Raw genomic sequence first — 21,396 nt, 5'->3', positions numbered from 1 at the left:
GGGGCCGACTAGATGTTGTTGTCGTTCTCCCCCTTACCCCCCGCTATCCGCGTTATCTGGACGTGTTAATTAAAGTGTGTTTAAAATAAGTGAATTTTAATTTGGACTGCCTTCCATCACCACCCAGCAATATTAGAAATACAGTTACTGCTGTTTTGCTGTTTTGAGCACATACCTAAGTATGTGCTTAAACCTACCTTTTTTAAGTGCCCTCAAATATTAATGATACCTATGTAGGTAACCTTAACTTAGTAAATTCACAGAATAACCCAAAACGAAAATAATTTGTTCAAACTGATAGGTATCGGACCTTGTAGCCACCTACGTAGCACCCGCTTTAAATTTTGTCGCCTTTTAAGTTCTCACCAATGTTATGCCTATAATATATTTTACTTGATGACTGATGAGGGATCAATGTAAGGTTAACTTTAATCTAGATAAACTTGAAACTAAGTAATGTGCAAATTAATTGGATGATTAATTTCGTCGGAAAATGTTAAGTACCTACGCGTAGATTCGGCATGAGAACAATTTTGCACTAGTAAATTAACATTAACAACTTTATGTCATACTAGATGATGCCCGCAGCTTCGCCCGCGTGGATTTAGGGTCTGAAATCCCGTGGGAAAGTTGTCACAAAGTTCTTCTATCGATAAAAAAAAAAATTACGCAAATCGGTTCAGAAATCTCGGAGATTGCGGTGTACATAGGAAGTAAAATACAACTCCCTTTTTGAAAGTCGGTTAAAAAAGTAGCCTATGTTACTCCCTGATCAATCCTCTACTTGTCTGTGAAAACCCCGTCAAAATCGGTCCAGCCGTTCCGAAGATTAGCCTTTTCAAACAGACAGACAGACAGACAGACAGACAGACAGACAAAAAATTTAATAACGTGTGATTCAGTGTTGGTATCGTTCAAATAACCATATGAGCTTATTATGAGGTAGTTATTTCGAAATTACAGACAGACACTCCAATTTTATTTATTAGTATAGATAAATAAGTTTCAAACTTAATAAAAAAACCGGTAAAGTGCAAGTAGGGCTCACACACTAAGAGTTCCGTAACATTGTACACAAAATAACATTTTTTTTTCGTGATGGAACCACAAATTCACAGTTTTCGGATTTTTCCTTTACTTGTGCTAGACCTTGCTACCTGCCAAATTTCGTGATTCTAGACCAGACCAGATAAGACGACTAATGGAATGGAATTCCTATTGGAAGTTGACGATTTTTCCCGACTTAAGTCACATTATCACAACTTTCGTAGGGATCTCTAATGTTTGCAACCGCCGAGTTTCTTGCTGGTACTTCTCGGTAAGAACGGCATTCCGAACCAGTGGTAGATTTTTTTTGACGATTCAAAAGCACTTGTAAAAGTTTAATTGAATAAAAACATTTTGAATTTTGATTTTTTTGAATTTTGAAAATAAAATATAGCCTGATAATGTAGGTTTCTATAAGGAATAGAATTATTAAAATCGGTTCAGCTGTTTTTGAGTTTATCCATTACAAACAAATAAACACACAAACAAATAAGCAAACGAATCTTACCTCTTTTGTAATAATATCAGTAGATACGCTCTACGCATCGGCTACGTCAAACTACGTAATTACAATGAGTGAAATGACTCATAGGTCGAATACGTTGATTATTTTAGTTTTTAACTTGTTTTCATTGTTGGGGTTTTGTACTATTTAAATAACCATTTTTAATTAGGTTTTAAAAACGTTATTTAATTTTACTGCTTATATTTATTAGATTGGCGTGAAGCCGAGTTTTTTTTATGACAACTTAAACTCAGCTTGTATTTAAATATATTTACCTACGTCATGAAATGGCGTCTTACATGATACGTCATAGATTGAAATCAAGGATCTCTATTTCAAACGGCTGAACCGATAGCTAAGAAGCTATAATCAGGAAATCGGTTCAGCCGATTCACACTCTCGATCAAGCCACCTTCCAAACAAAAAAACTAAATTAAAATCGGTTCATTAGTTTAGGAGCTTCGATGCCACAGACAGATACACAGATACACAGACACACACAAAAAACTTATAACACCCCTCTTTTTGGGTTAGGGGTTAAATACGTACGTCTAGAACCTACCTACTGTTCAGGCTCCCTGAATGAATGGTTTGGTTAGTTTTTCGAAGTATAGTCCGAGTTAGACGCCTTGCAATCGCATCGCATCGCATCGCAATGTTATTTCTCTTACGAATTCGCATCGCTTCGCAACGCAGCTTTATATTTCAGCCCAATGACCGTTAAAACTTGAGTAGGTAGGTACATACTTTTTGAACGTTTTAAATACCCTTTTTACTTGAATACGAAAATAATATATCCATCAACAAAAAAACATTCCATTCGATAAATGCATGTTCGAAGTGTTTTGAACCCCACTTGAACTTATAGTTTTTTGGTACTTTTGTAAGTCGATGTACAAATTTTTATGCATGATCATTGATCATTATTCTTATAAGAAGGAATAATGTGTTGGAAAATAAATATTTACCTTCATACCTGCCTAATAATATCTATAAGATTATAAATACTAGTGATATATAAAAACAATTTATGTATTTTTAATGAAGTCAAACTAAATCAAAGTTCAATTAAAATTGTTTCCATATTTTCTGATTTATTAGAGTTATTTTATCAATTAATGTATGCAGGAATAGTTAATAATCAAATATTAACAGATTATGTTTTTATTTATTACCAGGAAGCCCTTCAAACTTCCTTCAAGTTACATTCGGCCAAGCACAAAACTGTCATCAATCATCAACCTCATTTCATCATAATATAGAGAGAGCCAGCGCGTGCCAGACCTTCGTTATTTTATACAAGCTGAAAGTTTCTCTGCACATTATCTGCGTATTACAGGGAGAAACGATCAGCGACTATGAAGTTTGGATCATGGTGGCTTTAAAGTTTAAAAGTTTAAGGGTGATCGTTCCTCCCTGTGTTGGAGACAATACAGATAAACTTTCAGCTTTTATAAAATAACGAAGGTGTCGCACGCGCTGGCTCTTAGTACATAATATGATGGAGACAATTTAGAAGTAATTTAATTGGAATCTAATAGTTTAAAAATATAGGAATCTATAAAAAAACTTGTCCTGACTGACTGACAGACTCACTGACTGACTGATATGTACACAGCGTAAACCGCTACGGTAAGAAACTTGAAAAGATAGTAGGTATATAAATTCCTTTTATAATGTAGGCACTTACTAAGAAAGGATTCTTGAAGAATTTCAACCCTAAGGGGGTTAAGTAGAGGTTGAAAGTTTGTAAAAAAGTGTTTCATTTTTCAAGACATATCCTTGAAAATTGGAATTTGGACATTCACTCAAAAATAAAAAAGTAATTACTTACGTGTTTTTGGAAATTCCATCCCCTCCCCGGTTTAAAAAATTCCACTCTAACTTTTCGTTTCGTTCGCTTGTAGCAGCCATGCGGCGTATGATAGATAACTTGATAAATAAAAATACCGCTACATATTAACTTGTATTACTTGGGCTGTATTTACAATATGTGCTTGGGTTACAATTAAAACTGTGGTAGAAAAACGAGGTGTTTCGGTCTTGATGATCTGAAGTGAATTGGTTGAATTCGCTGCCCGGGGTTCGTCCAGGCCAGCAAGATATTTTGAATCGTTCCGAATTCAAATTGTGTTCTCTAAGTGACAGCTGCAAAGTGTGTTGCTTTCTTCGCAGCTGCCGGTCTTAAAAGAGGCTGCATGCCTCTACACGCTTTAACGTGAAGAAAACAATCGTAAGGAAATCAGCATACCTGAGAGTTCGCCCTCAAAGGTGTCTGAAGTCTGTCCTTCCTTCTCATTCTGAGAGGAAACCCGTGCTCTGTAGTGAGCCGGATGGGTTGATGATGATGATTTTTTTATTATTCAGATGCAAGTTAGCCCTTGACTGCAATCTCACCTGGTGGTATGTGATGGTACAATCTAAGATGGAAGCGGGCTAACCTGGAAGGGGTATGGCAGTTTTTATTAAACCCATACTCCTTTGGTTTCTACTCCTTTGGTTTGGTTTGGTTTGATGGCGAAGAAAATACTTTGCACCATCGTGTTTTTAATTTGCATGTCTTCCTACAATAAAAATTACTAGATAAGTAAGTAAATACAGATTTCATCTGCTGTTCTGACCTATGACTCCAGATTTTATCTCCCATGTACAATTATTAAGAAGGTTATAGGTATTGCGTGTAAATAGTATAATAGGTACCTATTTAACCTCAGTAGTGCCGCCGAGCGATTTAGCGTCCCAGTATGATTACCGCATAGAAACCGACCTTCGTGGCTCAGTGGTAAGCCCTGTGGTCTTATTAGTGAGAGGTCCCGGATTCGATTCTCGGCAGGGGTTCGGAATTTTATGATTTCTACATCTCTGGTCTGGTCTGGTGGGAGGCTTTGGCCGTGGCTACTTACCACCCGACCGGCAAAGCTATGCCACCAAGCGATTTAGCGTTCCGGTACGATGCCATGTTGAAACCAAAGGGGTATGGATTTAATAACTGCCATACTACTTCCAGGTTAGCCCGCTTCCGTAATCACTTACCACCAGGTGAGATTGCAGTCAAGAGCTAACTCTTATCTGAATTAAAAAAACCTGGGGTACCTATGGGCTTTAATGAAACTGCCATATCCCTTCAGATTAACTACTGCACCACCACTTACCACCATGTGAAATCGCAGTTAAGGCCTGTATTGTATAGGATTTAAAAAAGGCCGGTGATGGGTTGATCATGATGATGATAAACACTTATTATTATTCTCCAATATACAAATATCAATGACAAAGATCAAAGAAACCTATGATGCAATTACATCGACCTGATTCGTCTACATTACCTTAACTGTTAGTTACAAGGGTATAAACTTTCCGATGTGACTCAAATCCGCAGAAATTGAAATAAGTGTAGAGGTGTAGGTCCTAGTGACAAGTTTCCATAGTTTTGTATTTTGTCTCTTTTGTGTTTGTATAATAATTTATCATCTAGTTACTGTAAGTTGAACTGCCGTTCCAATTAGATGTAAGATAAATAAAATAAAAAAATATTAAATAGTGCCTCTCCAAAACTTCCCTTTATTCAAATGAGAACTGTAGTTCTCATTTGAATGAACACTAATCAAACTCCAATGCACTTACTTATTCGGTGTCTGTGATTTGCCAGATATCCGTTAAAATATCAAATTTTAAAGTTACACAGGCTCAATGATTTTCAAACGTAATATCTTTAAACCGTCTAACTGTAAAACTAGATAGTTTTACGGAAATCTGGCAAACCACATACACAAGATTCTATTCAACTACAAAATTACGAATAAAAAGCTCCATACAAAATAGAGAGCGATGAAGAGAGCGCTAGGAAACTTCTCTAAGACAACACATAAGTAATGTATCTGGCGATATATATCCTTTTGGTGGTCAGGTATTATAGTGGAAATAGTCATTTGCTTCGTAAAAATATGTGTATTGTAATACAATTTGTATTTTGTATTTAAAATTTGTATTTTGTACAATTTCTATTTTGAATTGTAATTGTAATACAATTGTAATAAAATACTAAAGTTGCTGACAAGGGAAAGTAAAACAGGAAAATTGCCGCTAGGGTTGCCCGCGCTATAATGCTGTCAGCGTTATAAAAATAACAAAAGTTTTGCTGTATACTGTTGCTGTGGTCAAATTAAGACTATGCATTTACATATACCATTTCTATTAATTACTTTATTTAGAGTTCTGTGGTCGAAACGTTAAAACATGCCCCTGTTTAAAGTTAAGGTCGCAAACTTGGTTAAAACCTATTCACCTACGATATGTAATAATCCTGACCTACCATATTATAGAAGTTAATTAGGACAAATTATAATATTGATATGGGCAATGATTTTATGTTAATTACTTAATACTTTACTGGCAATGTCATGGCTCAACTGAGGTCGAAGTTAACATTTGGGCGATTTTGATGACTAACTTTAAATATGCATATTTAAATAATAAAATTATGCTTTTTGGTAAGAATTTAGATAATTGAATTCGTTGTGAAATAGACACATGGTAACAAATATTTTTTTCGATGGAAAAGAATCTAAAACTGCTCAAAAATCTTGTATTTTTTTAAATCGGAAATTGTAATGCATTTTCCTATTTTCAAAAGTGGTTTTTATTGTTTTTTTTTTAAACGAAACAATTTTCATAGATTTGATCGATAAATCATAACAATTGGACACATTTACGCGTACAAATTACTGAAATTCCCTACTTGACAAGTTCCCCAAAAACGAAAGAATATTTTTTTTAAATACATAAAAGTTATTACTTTTTGCGAGGTCCAAAAAAAGAAATAATTTGATTTTGCTTGCTTAAGAAAGATTTTTAAATTCACGGCACTGGGTGCGAGTCTTTTTATGACTATCATCATTATTATCATTCATCACTGGCTCACTACTGAGCACGGGTCTCCTCTCAGAATGAAAAGGGATCAAGGAGGAGAAAGGCATGGTCTACCACGCACACCAATCACGGAGATTGACTGACAGAATTCACACATCTTTAAGAACATCATGAAAAACTTTCAGGAACGTCGGTTTCCTCACGATATTTTCCTTCACCATTGAAGTCTTTGTAACCCCCGACCCAAAAAGGGGGTGTTATAAGTTTGACGTGTGTATCTGTGTGTGGCATCGTAGCTCCTAAACTAATGAACCGATTTTAATTTAGTTTTTTTTTGTTTGAAAGGTAGCGTGTTCTTAGCTATAATCCAAGAAAATCAAAAGTTATCAGCTCTTTTCTAGTTACTGTAACCTTCACTTGCCGGGGGTGTTATAAATTTTTAATTTACACTTGTTAATCGTTCACGGATCACACACAAACTTATAAATTGCAATTTGTAGTTGATTAGTTCAGTTTACTTTCATCGACAATTTCAACTTATTCATCAACACTTGCACAACACTTTTCCCAGACCTCTAAAATGAAATCACTATTCTACCCCGTGCCAAACTTTGCCGTAGCTATTTTATTAGACAGGTATGTACATAGATTTATTACGCCATTACAAATCACGAATCACTTACATAAATTACATTATTATAAAACAAAGTGTCTCCACTGAGTTTGTCTGTCAATACATGCTAATCTTCGAAACAAATGAAGCGATTCTCATTAAGTGTCCACTAATTGATTTTGCAAGAAGATCTTGGTGTATATAATTTACAATGAATTATGATTTAGTGTGTTATGTAGATGAAAGTTTAGACTATAGGAATTAGTAAATGATGATAATAATAATTGTTGGCTAAGGGCCAGTTGCATGACACACAGTTAAAGTTAGATTACGGTTACCGGTAAACTTTGACTGTCAATAAAAAGTGCCTACCTGACGTGTGTTATCTAATGCCAACATGCAACCTTACCCGCTAGTCACACTTCACACTAATATTATAAAGGCGAAAGTTTGTATGTGTGTGTGTGTGTGTGTGTGTGTGTGTGTGTGTGTGTGTGTGTGTGTGTGTGTGTGTGTGTGTGTGTGTGTGTGTGTGTATGTGTGTGTGTATGTTTGTTACTCCTTCACGCAAAAACTACTGGACGGATTTGGCTTAAATTTGGAATGAAGATAGATAATATCCTGGATTAGCACATAGCCTACTTTTTATCCCGGAAAATCAAAGAGTTCCCACGGGATTTCGAAAAACCTTAATCCACGCGGGCGAAGTCGCGGGCATCGGCTAGTTCTAGATAATTGATTTCTCTAAAAGGCCGCCAGTAAAAAACGATTTTCAAAAATGCCACCCGAGCAAAGCCGGATTGAGCCGGCTAGTTATTATTATAAAACAGATAACCGGACGTAATTTAATATGTTATAAATTATAATGTTTTCAATTAATATTAAAATAAGCTTCATTCAGTTCAAACAGGAAATAACTACATACAAGTGCCCAATTTTAAGGGTACCGTCAACCTTAGACCGTTAAAGTACAAAGTTTTTTGTTTTTTCAATCAATTAAAACAGTGGTGAGCGCTGTGGTCTTGAAAGTGAGAGGTCACTATTAAACACGGATCCCTCTTTGAAGGGTTTAGGTCATAGTCCACCACGTCAAGTGCGGATAGAAACACTTCACACACTTGAGAACATTCTCCGGCACGTACTCGTAGGTTTCCTCACGATGTTCTCCTTCACCGCTAAAGCAAGTTGTATTTAATTACTTAAAAGTTAAATCTATACTAATATTATAAATGAGAAAGTGTGTCTGTCTGTCTGCTCTTTTTGGGTCGGGGGTTAAAAATCGGTCCAGTAGTTTAGGCGCTACGGTGGAATCTGGATACAAAAAATAAACATACATACATATATCCATACATAGACTGCTAAAATCATTTTCCTTGGTTTTGGCTTTGCCGCAGTCGGGTAAAAAACAAAACATAAACAAAAACAAAGCATAAACAACAAATCACTTATGATACACCCATGCCTATAATACGTCACAGAATATGCGGGGATTCGCTAACGTCAGCTCTAAAATAACAATTTTACACCTTCAGACTTCTGATAAAAGTCTGTCTATCTATTTACAAAAATTGTACTATATTATCATCTAGATCCTAGATTATAAAAAAATCTATTTATACTTTAAAATTAAAATAAAAGTTTTGACTTATTGACTAACTCATCAACCCTAGGCCTAGAAAGCTGAAATTTACCTACTGTTTTCTTTATAATGTAGAAGAATAAGGCCGGATTGTTCTAAATTCCGGACTTTTCCGGCTTTATGACTAAAGCGAGAACTGAGTAAAGTCGGGATGGGTCAGCGAGTATTAAAAGTTAATTAAAGTAAATTAATAATGATTAAAAAATGTCTACACTTTACAAATCCTGATGTTATTACGTCATCGGGATTTCCATTCTGGGGAATTCGTCCGTCGTCTCTCTCTTATTGTTTTAGTTTGATACATTAGCCATGTTCGTTACCAACACGGAACTGGGAACCAGCTTAGTGGTCACCCAATTACTTAAGCGATTACCGAATACGATAATGATTTATAAAAAAAATAGTCGTGTGAGATTTTCTTGAATTTGAAAATGTTTGTTGGGCTCCGTAGCTTATGATATTATTATGATATAGAAGGGACATTCTGACAAAATGGATCAAACTTTAAATTGAGAAGAGTCCTGAAATATTGACATTTTTGTATGGTTTTTTTTTTAACGTTATAAGAATTGATACCATAGTAAGTGAATGGTTTATAACGATAAGTAGGTACTTTTAATGACTCTTTCAATATTGGATAACAAATACATCTTTCTTACTGTTTCTAGTCCCGGCAGTTTGAGCTATCGATAATAATATTATATCAATTAGTTTCTCCCTATCTTCATCATCATCTTCTAAACATCAAAAAAAATCCTGACTCACTGACTGACTCATAAAACTCATGAACCTAGAAAACAAAGATTTTTCAGCTAGATTCCCTTTATAAAATAACCAAAGGATAAGGCTGGAATCTTCGAAATTCCCACGGAATAGGGAATAAAGACGATTTCTTACTTGAGTTGACTGAAGCCACAAACAGTCTATAGCTCTATTGTAATATTATACCTCAGTTAGTGACATATCTACTAAGATACGCAATAGAAGTTATAACTGCAGTTTTTAGTTTATTTTTGAAACTGTTAAAATCTATCGAAGCATGAAACGTCGTATCGCAGTCGTGTGTTGTAAATGTGTTCTATATATAATCGTTTGGGGCTGGAGCGTGCGAGTTATATTGGTGGTGAGTGAGCATCCGCCCTCACTAACGCTGTGAGCTGTGCCGCGGAAGATGGTGCGAGTGATACCAGTGCTGTGCTTGTTGACTGTGCTCGCCGGCAGCGGCGCCGTGGGGATTACAGGTCGGCTTTTTTTAATTTACCTATAATATCCTTAGATAATAACAGTGAAAAAGTGTATTATATACTAAAACCTTGCTAAAAGTACGAATTATTATTTACATAATAATATTACACCTAAGTCTATTGAGATAAGTAATAGAGCTGCAGATTTTAGTCTGCTTTTGAAACTGTTGGTCTATTGAAGCGTTAAACGTCGTTTCGTAGTCGCGTGGTGTAAATCTGCTCTATATATAATCGTTCGGGGCTGGTTGGCGAGTTATATTGGTGGTGTGTGAGCATCCGCCCTCACTAACGCTGTGAGCTGTGCCGCGGAAGATGGTGCGAGTGATACCAGTGCTGTGCTTGTTGAGTGTGCTCGCCGGCAGCGGCGCCGTGGGGATGACAGGTCGGCTTTTTTGATTTACCTGTTATAATTAAGAGGGGTGTTCATGGAAGCGACAATTCATTGGTAGAGCCTACAATAGTGCTGTATCCACAGATGAAGGAAATAATGTTATCTGTGCGTCACCCTTTACCTATAACCGCACCTCACGCCGAGAGAGGCCGGGTGAATGAATTTTGCTTGAAATATAAGATTTTTCAGTCAACAACGGCGAAGGGAAAATTCAAATCGGCGTTTGGATTCACGCCTGTTTCTCAAAAAAAATCTTTCTTTTACCCAAACTATTAAGATAAACGCAAGATTACGAGAATGAAAATTCTACAACAATTTAACTTTACACATAGTTTATTTATTCATTCGTTGAGATTACTACATTGCAGACATGAATTTTGTAGTTTTTTCCTGAAAAACTCTTTTACCGCCCTTGATTGTTTGATTTCAATCAAAATCACTTACCCAAAACATTCGACTCCACGCGGACGGTGGAAGGAACGGCCAGCCGGCGCATTCTACCAGGGATCTCTTTCTCACACAATGTTAGTTGAAATAGCAAACAGATTACCCACGTGCGCCGGCAATTCGGTTGAGTGTACTGCGTCTTCTTAAGATCCGTTAAGATAGGATTTTTGAAAATTAGATACCTCTAAAGGGCAAAATCGGGAATTATACGTAGGGCTACATAGAGTTCGTTGGGTAACACGCTGTGGGTAACATAAATACCATCATGTTTCAGTTTTTCTTATAAAAGAACACGTAGTTGGCTTTTCCGGTCGGTAGAAAACTTGTAGAAAACAATTAAACTTGTTTGACTTTACATTTAATTGAGAAGATTGACGACAAAGAAACATCAATTTTTAACCCCCGTCCCAAAAAGAGGGGTGTTATAAGTTTGACGTGTGTATCTGTGTATCTGTGTGTCTGTGTATCTGTGTGTCTGTGTATCTGTGTATCTGTGTATCTGTGTATCTGTGTATCTGTCTGTGGCATCGTAGCGCCTAAACGAATGAACCGATTTTAATTTAGTTTTTTTTGTTTGAAAGGTGGCTTGATCGAGAGTGTTCTTAGCTATAATCCAAAAAAATTGGTGCAGCCGTTTAAGAGTTATCAGCTCTTTTCTAGTTTTCTTGTAGAAAAGAAGGTTACATAACCGTTAGGTTCATAATATTATGTCAATTGACAAATGTCAAGATGGACGTTGCCTTGATACATAATTATTTATTTGAAAATGATGTTTTGGAAAACTCTGATACTTTGGATCGTCGGGGGTGTTATAAATTTTTAATTTACACTTGTATCGTTTACGTTTGCTCGCTATTTTTATATAAAAACTACTAAGTACCGCTACATAAGAGGTATATTTAAATTTCAAAAATAATACCATAAAAAAAACTACCATGCGTTTCAAAATAATATTATTTTAATTGCAGTAATATATATTCTAGTGCACGTAAACCAAACAACCGTTTATGGATAAAATACTGGACGAGAATCTTAATCTACATACATCTTCGATTGAATATCGTCATAGGACGCATACATACCTACTTATTCTAAAATCACTCAGGTCCAGTTGCATAATAGGCGATTAAAGTTACGTTACGGTTAAATTAACGGGCAACTGACAAAATGGTACTCCGGCCCTTGATTGCAATCTCATGGTGGTAAGTGATGATGCAGTCTCAAATGGAAGATGGGCTGATCTGAAAGGGGTATGGCAGTTTTTATTAAACTCTATCTACTCCTTTGGTTTCTACACGGCATCGTACCGGAACGAAATAAAACCTGAAATATAACTTAGTGTATGGGGTTTTGTCAAAGTTTAATAAGGTATTGTAAAAGCAGGAAATCTCGTTATATTTTTTCCCCAAAAAGACTGCGTTTTGCTTTGTTACCAACTCTCTTTAGAAAAGGGCAGTTGTCATTGACCAACAATAAAAAGCAAAATGGGTCGCACAAGTCGCTGTTCATTCATACTTCCGCAATTGAGGTTTAAGGTAAAATGTTGATCCAAATATTGTATAACAAATCCTGACTTGTATAACCCATTGTGCTTTTATTTACGGTAAAAGTTTAACCATAACAGTGTAATTTTAACCACCTGTAATTGGAACTGGAACTATGAGACCTTAGTGTTAGGCTCAGTTGTATGTCAAGCGGTTAAACTAAGGTTACCGTTAAAGATGAAGACCACAAAAAAAACAAAATGTGTTGTATAAGTTCTCTCAAGTTGCCTTAATTGCAAAGATTAACGGTCAAAAGTTAACGAACCCTAACTGGTGTAATCCACTTTGCTTTTTTGGAGGTCAAATTTAACTAACGGTAACCTTACGCGGTAAAAAACGGTGATATTCTAATGGTTAAAAACTTCGGTCCGGGGTTCCGGGGTTCAATCTCTAACGTTTCGATCGCATTCGGTTTAACGGTGAACCAAAGAGCATCGTGAGGAAACCTGCGTGCCTGAGAACTCTCCATAATGTTCTCAGAGCTGCGTGAAGAGTAACAATCCGCATGCGGCCAGCGTGGTGGACTTTGACCAAACCCGTCTTCTGAAAGGAGGCTTTGCTTAGTAGTAAGCTGGCGATGGATTAATAATACTTTGTGGTCTAGTAATTAGATAATCATTGTTTCCATTTCATAGCACGAGCCTATTTTTTTATGTTTTTGGAATTCGCCTAAGTATGTGACAAAATAATATGACACTGATTGCTGAGATTATTAGTAAGTATAGTGTTATTATATTATGTAGGAGCGGCGTCATAAAACACCTATAATAATAATTTTTATGAGTTCGTAAAAAAGCATACCTACATGGTAAACATCTTTTGCAAAAATAAGTAACAAGTGCTAATTAGGTAATTAGGTTGTTTTTAAATAGAAACAGGTGTTTCTATTTAAAAACATCTAACTAAATACAATGTTATACTTAGACATGATATTATGTTCCTAAACTATAAAATAAAAAATCCGACCGGACTTTAATTTTTTGTAAAGAAATTATTTCAAAAACCAAAAATAAAACAGTTTTCATGTTCAACAAATTAAAAATTCGTTTTGTTATAAAGTAGCGAATTTTAGTTTTTAAATATAGTAAGAAAGTAGCTGTTTTTCCGGTAAATTCCATCGTTACTTGCTTACTGTTCTAATTACACAAAGTGTGTATACCTGAAGTAATTACAATGATTATTCAATTATTATCGAGAATTTTTCTGCAGTACATAAGTCTAGGTATGGGAAAAAATATTCACACTAGTTCTAATTGCGAGGATCCTCCATTGTGATTAGTGATTAAGTATGTACTTTGTGGATGTTGGATCAAAGGTAGGTGCATGATCCTCGATCGAGATCCTACCATTATAAACTAGCTTCATTCGCGTGGATTTAGGTTTAGCGAAATCCCGAGGGAACTCTTTGATTTTCCGGGATAAAAAGTAGCCTATGTGCTAATCCAGGATATTATCTATCTCCATTCTGAATTTCAGCCGAATCGGTCCAGTGCTTTTTGCGTGAAGGAGTAACAAACACACACACACACATATTATACACACATACTTTCGCCTTTATAATATTAGTGTGAAGTGTGATTAGTGTGATATTTAGGCCTTTAAAGGCGTGTAAAGGTGTTTTACCTACTAAAACCAAATCCAGCCCTATCAATATAGCTCTTCAATAGATTTAAATTTCTTCATCTCTGTGGTAGAGATCAGGCTCAAAAGGGCTAAGCGCCAGAGACGCAAAGCCAATAAAAAAATGTGGTAGAGTCTAGAGATCATTGGCAATTGGCATATTATAATCATAGTGGTCTGGCGATCAATAGGTAAATGCAATTATACTTTGATTGACCGCAATAATTTGAAATTCCCACACGTTATTATTAGTACACATTAATCATAAACAATATTTATATTTAAATTAATCACAAATGTAATAGATACATGGCTGATCCAATAAAAAATATGCTAATCAACTTGTTTGCGTGATTATAGGTACCTATGCTCTCAATTCAAGGGACCTAGGGATTAAAATTTCTATTAATTTTATAATACTTACAAACCACTGCACGAATTTTGCCAAAATAAATGCGACTTTGATTTTTTTCTATTGAGGCTGTAACTTTTTGCGTGAAATTCCAAGTTTGCTGCCAAAACTACTTGCACTTGATAGTTGTTAGGGGTAAGTATAAGATGTCGGACCTCTTTATGACTTCAGGTTTGATAATCTTTTATTTTCCAGTTTAAAAATCTATGCAAACTACCTCTGTATCGATTTTCGTCAAAATCGGTTTAACGGATGGGCCTTGTAAAGGTTACAGACAGACAGGAACATTTTCGCATCTATAATATTAGTATGGATTAAATATTTGGACAAGTAATAGTACTAACCTACTATATAAGTGACTAAATAATTTAAATAATACTATACCTACTTACAACGAAATGAGAACTAAACTATAAAATAAAACTGCAAAATAAGTTAAATAGTCCATGAAACTATTTCGGAGTTCGGATATCCTATAGCTCGGGAATATTTTATAAATAAGACTTTTTAAAAACCGGTCAAGTGCGAGTTGGGCCTCGCTCTGTCAGGATTCCGTACATAATTATGAATATATCATATTTTGGGTGTATGAAATATTTCTTTTCCGGGCCAGAACATCGCAATGCACCCCGAAAGACAAAAGTTCGTTTGTTTTGGTCACAGCTTACAAACTATTTCATAAATAGTTGTTTTTAGTGTTTGTTGTTTAAATACAGTATACGGTACATAATATACCGAAATTTCATATGTCTAACTAGTAAACTAGTTTAGTTTTTGAGATAACCCCCGTCACAAAAATGGTCTAAAGCTGACAACTTTGATGGCTCCCCAGTTCCTTATTTTTTAAGTTGCAAAAAAAATTATATTCGTACTCTACTTATTGAGTTCTAAACAATGATAATGAACAATTATTTTATTCGGCTCTATTGAAAAATAATTTAATTGAATTTCTAATTTGGTTTTGGGTCAACATTTTACACCAAATACCAAAACTTCAGATGAACTCATTTCTTCTACGAGCTACGAGCCTGTGACCGGTGGACAGACGGACGGACAGACAGACAACAGAGTGACATTAATAGGGCTCCGTTTTTAACCTTTGGGTACGGAACCCTAAAAATTGTAATTAGACGCAAACTAATTACAATTAGGAACAAGGTTAACAACATTAAGACAAAAATGTATCAAAACAAAATGTAAGCGGCGCAATGGCCGGTGAAAACATATTCAAATTCAATTTTAAACTTTTATGGGTACCTACTTACAAAAAAAACAAAGATTGTAAGTAAATAGGTATAAACTATGATGACGTCTGTCTTAGTACCTAAGGATTTTATCTATTTTTTGCATAAAATTAGCTTATATTATTATAGCTCATTTTTAAAGATCGCTGTTACCTTATTGATATAATTAAACACGAGTCTACTATTTACCTAGCTTAGTGAAGTTTGGTTTCACACCTATTTATAACTATTTTGATAACAGTATATTATTATAATAAACATAGATACTATAGACATATAGTTTGTCATTAGAGAAAACCTTATATTATGGGAAACTCATAACAATCGGTTTAATAAAAGTAATTTAAACAAAATCTGCTTATTCGGTCCATCCACCATAAAACAGCAACCCTAGGATGTACATACCTACTCGGGAATTTTGCCCGTCTCCACACTCGGAATTTGTATATTATGTATTATATTTTAGTCTAAGGTGGACAGGCGTTTCCAACTAGGGTGGCTATTATAGGTTGGATAAACGGATTACGGAATATGACGAAATACCGTCGCAAGCAGATTTGAATCAAAAAATAAAAGAAAACCAAGTTCAATACGTCTATAAGCGTCAAGTCGTTTCAATGTTTTATTCTTTTTTGGGTTTTATCTCGTTTTATTATAATAATATCTGTGACGTTCGCTATGCATAGGTAAATAAGTTATTATAATTTTTTAAACGGACATTATTAAAGATTAACAATTGTAAAGCGACCTATAAAAAGCTGAACAGACTCGGTTGAATGAAAAAACCCCGATGGCATGGAAAATTTTCTGACGTAGCTTATTAAAGACGGGCAGACCGGAAATAATAACTGATAACTGCAAATAAATAATACTATTAAGACTTTTCGTAAAAAATGTGAAGACTCATTGTTTATAATTCGCAATAGTTTATTTATAAAACATTTTTTTTTGTGTTTTTAGTTACACACCTATCGGCTTTTTGGTATGGACCCCACTTGCCTTTAAAAAATGGGAAACTAGATTTAGGTCTTTAAAATCCCGTAGGGACTCTTTGATTTTCCAGGATAAAAAGTTGCCCATGTCCATTTCCGGGATGCAAGCCACCTCTGTACCTTTTACATAAATCGGTTAAGCGGATGGGTCTTTAAGTATCCCGTGGAAACTCTTTGATCTTCTGGAATAAAAAGTAGCCTATGTCTCTTCCCGGGGTGTAAGTTAAGTCTGTACCTTTCATCAAAATCGGTTAAACTGTTGGGCTTAAATGAAAAGCTAGGAGACAGACAGACACACTTTCGCATTTATAATATTATAGTATGGAGTATGGATATAATGAACTAGGCACTTACATAATATGTTGTAACATCAGTATCTGTACTAATATTTTTTAGTTTGTGAGTTTACTAAGTAGGGTGTAATCTCTGGAACTATAATGATTCGATTCTGAAAATACCTGAAGGGTGCCAACGGGACCTTAATATGACTAAGCCTTCGCTGTCCGTCCGTCTGTCTGTCTGTCTGTAAGCGGGCTATGTCTCATGAAGCGTAATAGGCAGAGAGTTGAAATTTTCAGATTGTGAACTTTTATTGCCACTATAATAAACGATAAAAATGTAAATTATAAAAAATAAAAAGTACATAATCAACAAACAATGGTACGGAACCCTTCCTTTGCGAGTCAGATTCGAACCTGACCGGTTTTCAATGCATAAAACTAGCACTTATTATTTTGATAAATATTTAAGTAAGTATAAAACGATTACTAAGACAGTTCACGTTGATTGACGTCAACTTTTTTCTGCGTGGGAAAAGAAAAGTTGAGTGAAGAAACAATAGCGCGGTGTAACACCACACACACACCCTTTGTGATTTGCTTCAGTTAGTCGTCTTGGCTGCCGTTTTCGTCCCGCTTGGTTTCTACCCAAGCCTTTAGATTCCCATGCATTCCCATCATGGCCTGTAATGTATTCCAAAACATGTTTCATGGTGTTTTTTCTTATCGCTTCATACTACGTATTGTTTTGACCGATACCGGTTTGTTGTTCGGATCTGAATATCTAATCTGATTTAATTTTGCCGGCTTTTTCTCGATGGAATCAACTTTCCGAACCGGTGCTGATATAGGGTTACCAACTTTTTTATGAGTGATAAAGTTTTTTATTTAAAGTATATCTGATTTCAGAAAGGGTAAAAGGGTAAATAAAGGAACTTATTTACGTATTTATCTTTTATTTTGATCCCTAAACTGACCAATAAACTGGTTATAATGTAAGCGATTAAAACTTTTTTGAAATGATCACAACATTCGTTAAAGACTAATAATTAAACTATTAAACAGAAAATTAAAACATCGTATGATTAAATAAAAAATTCTGAACAGGTTATAAAAAAGATAGATGGAAAGTCTTTATAGCAAGCCAAACAAAGACAAAACACAAAGAAGCTAAAAATTAACAAATTGTCATGGTTCATGTCCGTGAGTTTCTTTATTCCACCATAACTTTTAAACGTCTGAACAGATTAGGATTCTCTATCATTCCGACTGAAATTGGTTAGGCAGGTATAAGTATTTTGAAAAAAAAAAAATGTAGTATTATTGTGGTTGTTTCACATTTAAATTCAAACTTCAAAAATAGAATTTTTTTTTTGTAGTCCATTTTTTGGCAGAGCAGTCATATATTATTTTTAACCCCCGACCCAAAAAGACGGGTGTTATAAGTTTGACGTGTGTATCTGTATATCTGTCTGTGGCATTGTAGCTCCTAAACTAATTAACCGATTTTAATTTAGTTTATTTTGTTTGAAAGGTGGCTTCGAGGGTGTTTCTAGATATAATCCAAGAAAATCAGTTCAGCCGTTTGAAAGTTATCAGCTCTTTTCTAGTTACTGTAACAATCAATTGTCGGGGGTGTTATAAATTAATTTACACTTGTTAATTCATTATAATTATAGGATCGGCAACCCTAAGCTTTTGCGACGTTGTCGGTCATTACCATGCGATGGACCTTGGACGAAGACGGCAAAACAGCTCATAAATAATCGGCAAATAGTAAAACCCAAATACCTTAATTATAATCTCTTTTTAGGTCAAGTTAAGCCTATTGATCGGTGCTCAGTTTCGCACGGGTGACCTTAGTATTTATTATGCACATAATATATAAACCACTATAAAAGACCATAAAAAATTAATACATTTTTTTTATTACGGTGTTAAACATGACTATAATGGGGTATTATACTCATGTTCAATAGAAGTAAAATGAAAAATTCTAAAAATTGTTTATTCGATTCTGGGAGATTTTGAAAATCTTTGAACAAAGTCAAAGTAAAATCTAATTATTATTCATTTAAAATACTGTAACATTGTTCCTTGGCTGAATTAAAAACAATTGTACTCTTTTTGATGGTCACAATTATTAGATTTGTAAGATGATATAGTGGTGATACCTAGTTAATTAATTACGTAAAACTAAAGCTACGAACAGTTCAGGTCGCTGCTTAGTCACATCCACAGAGTAGAAAATATGGATCTGTGGTCCCACCCTTACCAACCCATTGCTTCGTCTAGATTACGTCTTCGTCGAAGCTCTATATTAATATGTAATATCATATTATACTCTGTGCCGATGCGGTGCTACCATTAGGGCATAATAATTACCATTTAGCAGACCTCGACCTACCAAATCCATATACATAATATTATATGTTATATATATGTAAAACAATTATGCGACATTAGGCAATTAGGCTTGCTGATTTGTCCTTCTTTCACGTAGCAACGAATCAAGTAGTCAGAAAAGTAGTAAAGTACTACTGCATCATTATCATCAAACCATCGCCGACTCATTACTTTAGGTCTCCTCTTACGAGTTTAGCAATAGTCTACCTTGCTTGCTAGCCAGTCGCGAATTCTGAGAACATTATGGGAAACTCTCAAGCAGGTTTCTTCACGATGCAATGTTTTCCTACTAGGGGGAGGGGGGGCACTTTGATACACAAAAATTAAATCTCTTTTCTGAGGACCATAAAGCATTATATTTAAATATTTGTTTTGATGTGTGCATTGGCTGATATGTCAGCTTACATTTTGGCTACGCAAAAACCGCAAAAATTGGCGACGTATAGAGATAATGTGATTTTAAGAAAATAAAATGTTTGTATCATTCTGCCCCACCAGTGGGGCACTTTGATACATGGGGTGGGGCAGTTTGATACGTATTTTAGATCCATATGAAATGCAAATTTAAACTGACTAAAAACCCAATATAAACTGTATTATTACTTAAAATTAAGAAATAAAACAATTTTATTGATTGAGATCGCAAAACACTTTTTATTAAGAGTGCACATTAGCCATAATCAGTCTCTTAAGTTACTTAAGAAATATAATCACAAAAAAAAAACAATATTGTCATCATAGAACAAGACTAATTCTCTGTTATTTTCTTAATTATATAATCAGTTATATACTTACTAAGTAATCAGACTTTAACATTGAATATTGTTAATGAAAATATAATATTAGAACCTCCTATCAAAATGAACAATAGTTTTCTTAAAAAATTAAACAAACATCAAAAATTTAGCAAAAATAATCATAAAAACTCTCATATAAATTACAAAACAATCTACTGGATATTATATCGAGTAAAACCTACCGAAAATGAATAAAGCGACGATGTTCGAGATGTGCCTTTGGAGAAAGTTGGTTTTGGTAATTGCAAAACTACATCTCTAACATCCAGGGTTTTGGATAATTACACCCTGAGGATTCTGCGAACTCGTATGCCAAAGTCAAAAGCTGTCTCAATGTAAGGCCGTAGTGCATTTTACTGCAATTCAATAAATATTGAGTCAATGCCTTTTCTTGTTCGATTGAAAAAACTTGTGCAACGGTATACTTGGAACCATAGATGTTTGATGAAGTAGCTGTAGCAGTGTGTGATGATAAAGCTGCAGTAGTAGTGTGTGCTGAAGATGACGCTATTTGTGCCATCTCCATAGATGGTGCTATTTGTGGTGAAGATGGACCTGCTTGTGATAAAGAAGATTCTGCTTGTAATGAAGAGGATGCTTCATTTGTAGATAATATTCTGGTAGCTTCAAATGATTGTCTGGCTTTTTCTATGCGATGTTGTAGGGTCGCAGTTTTGATGCTATATTTGTCGGCTGCTTTGCGTATAGATAAAGTCTTTGACAATACTTCACGTATTGCGTCTTCAATGTTTTCTTCATTGATATTTTTTCTATCAGTTTTGGGTTTGTACGTGCGCACCATTTTCTGAAAAAAAGAAAATAAACAATAAAATAAACTATTATTTTTGACTTTAATACTCTAGAGGGGCAGATTGATACGTATCATTGTACCCCGCACATTACCGTATCAAAGTGCCCCAACGGACTTTTTCCACAAACAATTAATTTTATCTAATATATAATAATAATGCAATCAAAAACATTTTAAAATACAATAATAACTATATTTACTTACCTGTAGTAACAAATAATAACAAAAATAACTAAAAGAATCCTCCTGAGACACAATTACATTTCACGTTTTTTTTTTGTAGGCAGCGGCGCACGCCACTTTCAACACGTTAGTGACCGTTGAGGTCCAATGGCAAACTGGCGGCGAACGGTGTCACAACTGTCATTCTTGTGAATGCCCTTGAGCATTCTAGTGATGTGCCGGACTGTGTAGCGTTTATCGGTTTTGAGATATAGATACTGTACCAATGTGCCCCGTGAATCAATGTGCCCCCCCTCCCCCTATATATTAAAATTTTATATAGTATAAATAGGTATTTCATGTTAGCTCATTAAT

General features: G+C 34.9%; 1 protein-coding gene across 2 annotated transcripts in view; it reads left to right on the top strand.

The window, feature by feature from the left end:
* The first annotated feature begins 9,803 nt into the window (after positions 1-9,803).
* Positions 9,804-21,396, top strand: part of LOC123871325 (nose resistant to fluoxetine protein 6-like) — a 32,099-nt gene continuing 20,506 nt past the window's right edge. Inside the window, exon 1 of one of the 2 annotated variants that reach the window (XM_045915072.1) lies at positions 9,804-9,914. In XM_045915072.1, the coding sequence (XP_045771028.1) occupies positions 9,845-9,914 (70 nt within the window). In that variant the 5' untranslated portion in view covers positions 9,804-9,844. Of the gene's footprint in view, positions 9,915-10,191; positions 10,300-21,396 lie in introns of those variants that run through there. The other variant, XM_045915071.1, reaches the window with a different exon arrangement.

The sequence above is a fragment of the Maniola jurtina genome, chromosome 13 (assembly GCF_905333055.1).
Source record: "Maniola jurtina chromosome 13, ilManJurt1.1, whole genome shotgun sequence".
NCBI lineage: Eukaryota > Metazoa > Arthropoda > Insecta > Lepidoptera > Nymphalidae > Maniola > Maniola jurtina.
This window is presented reverse-complemented; position numbering and strand designations above follow the sequence as displayed.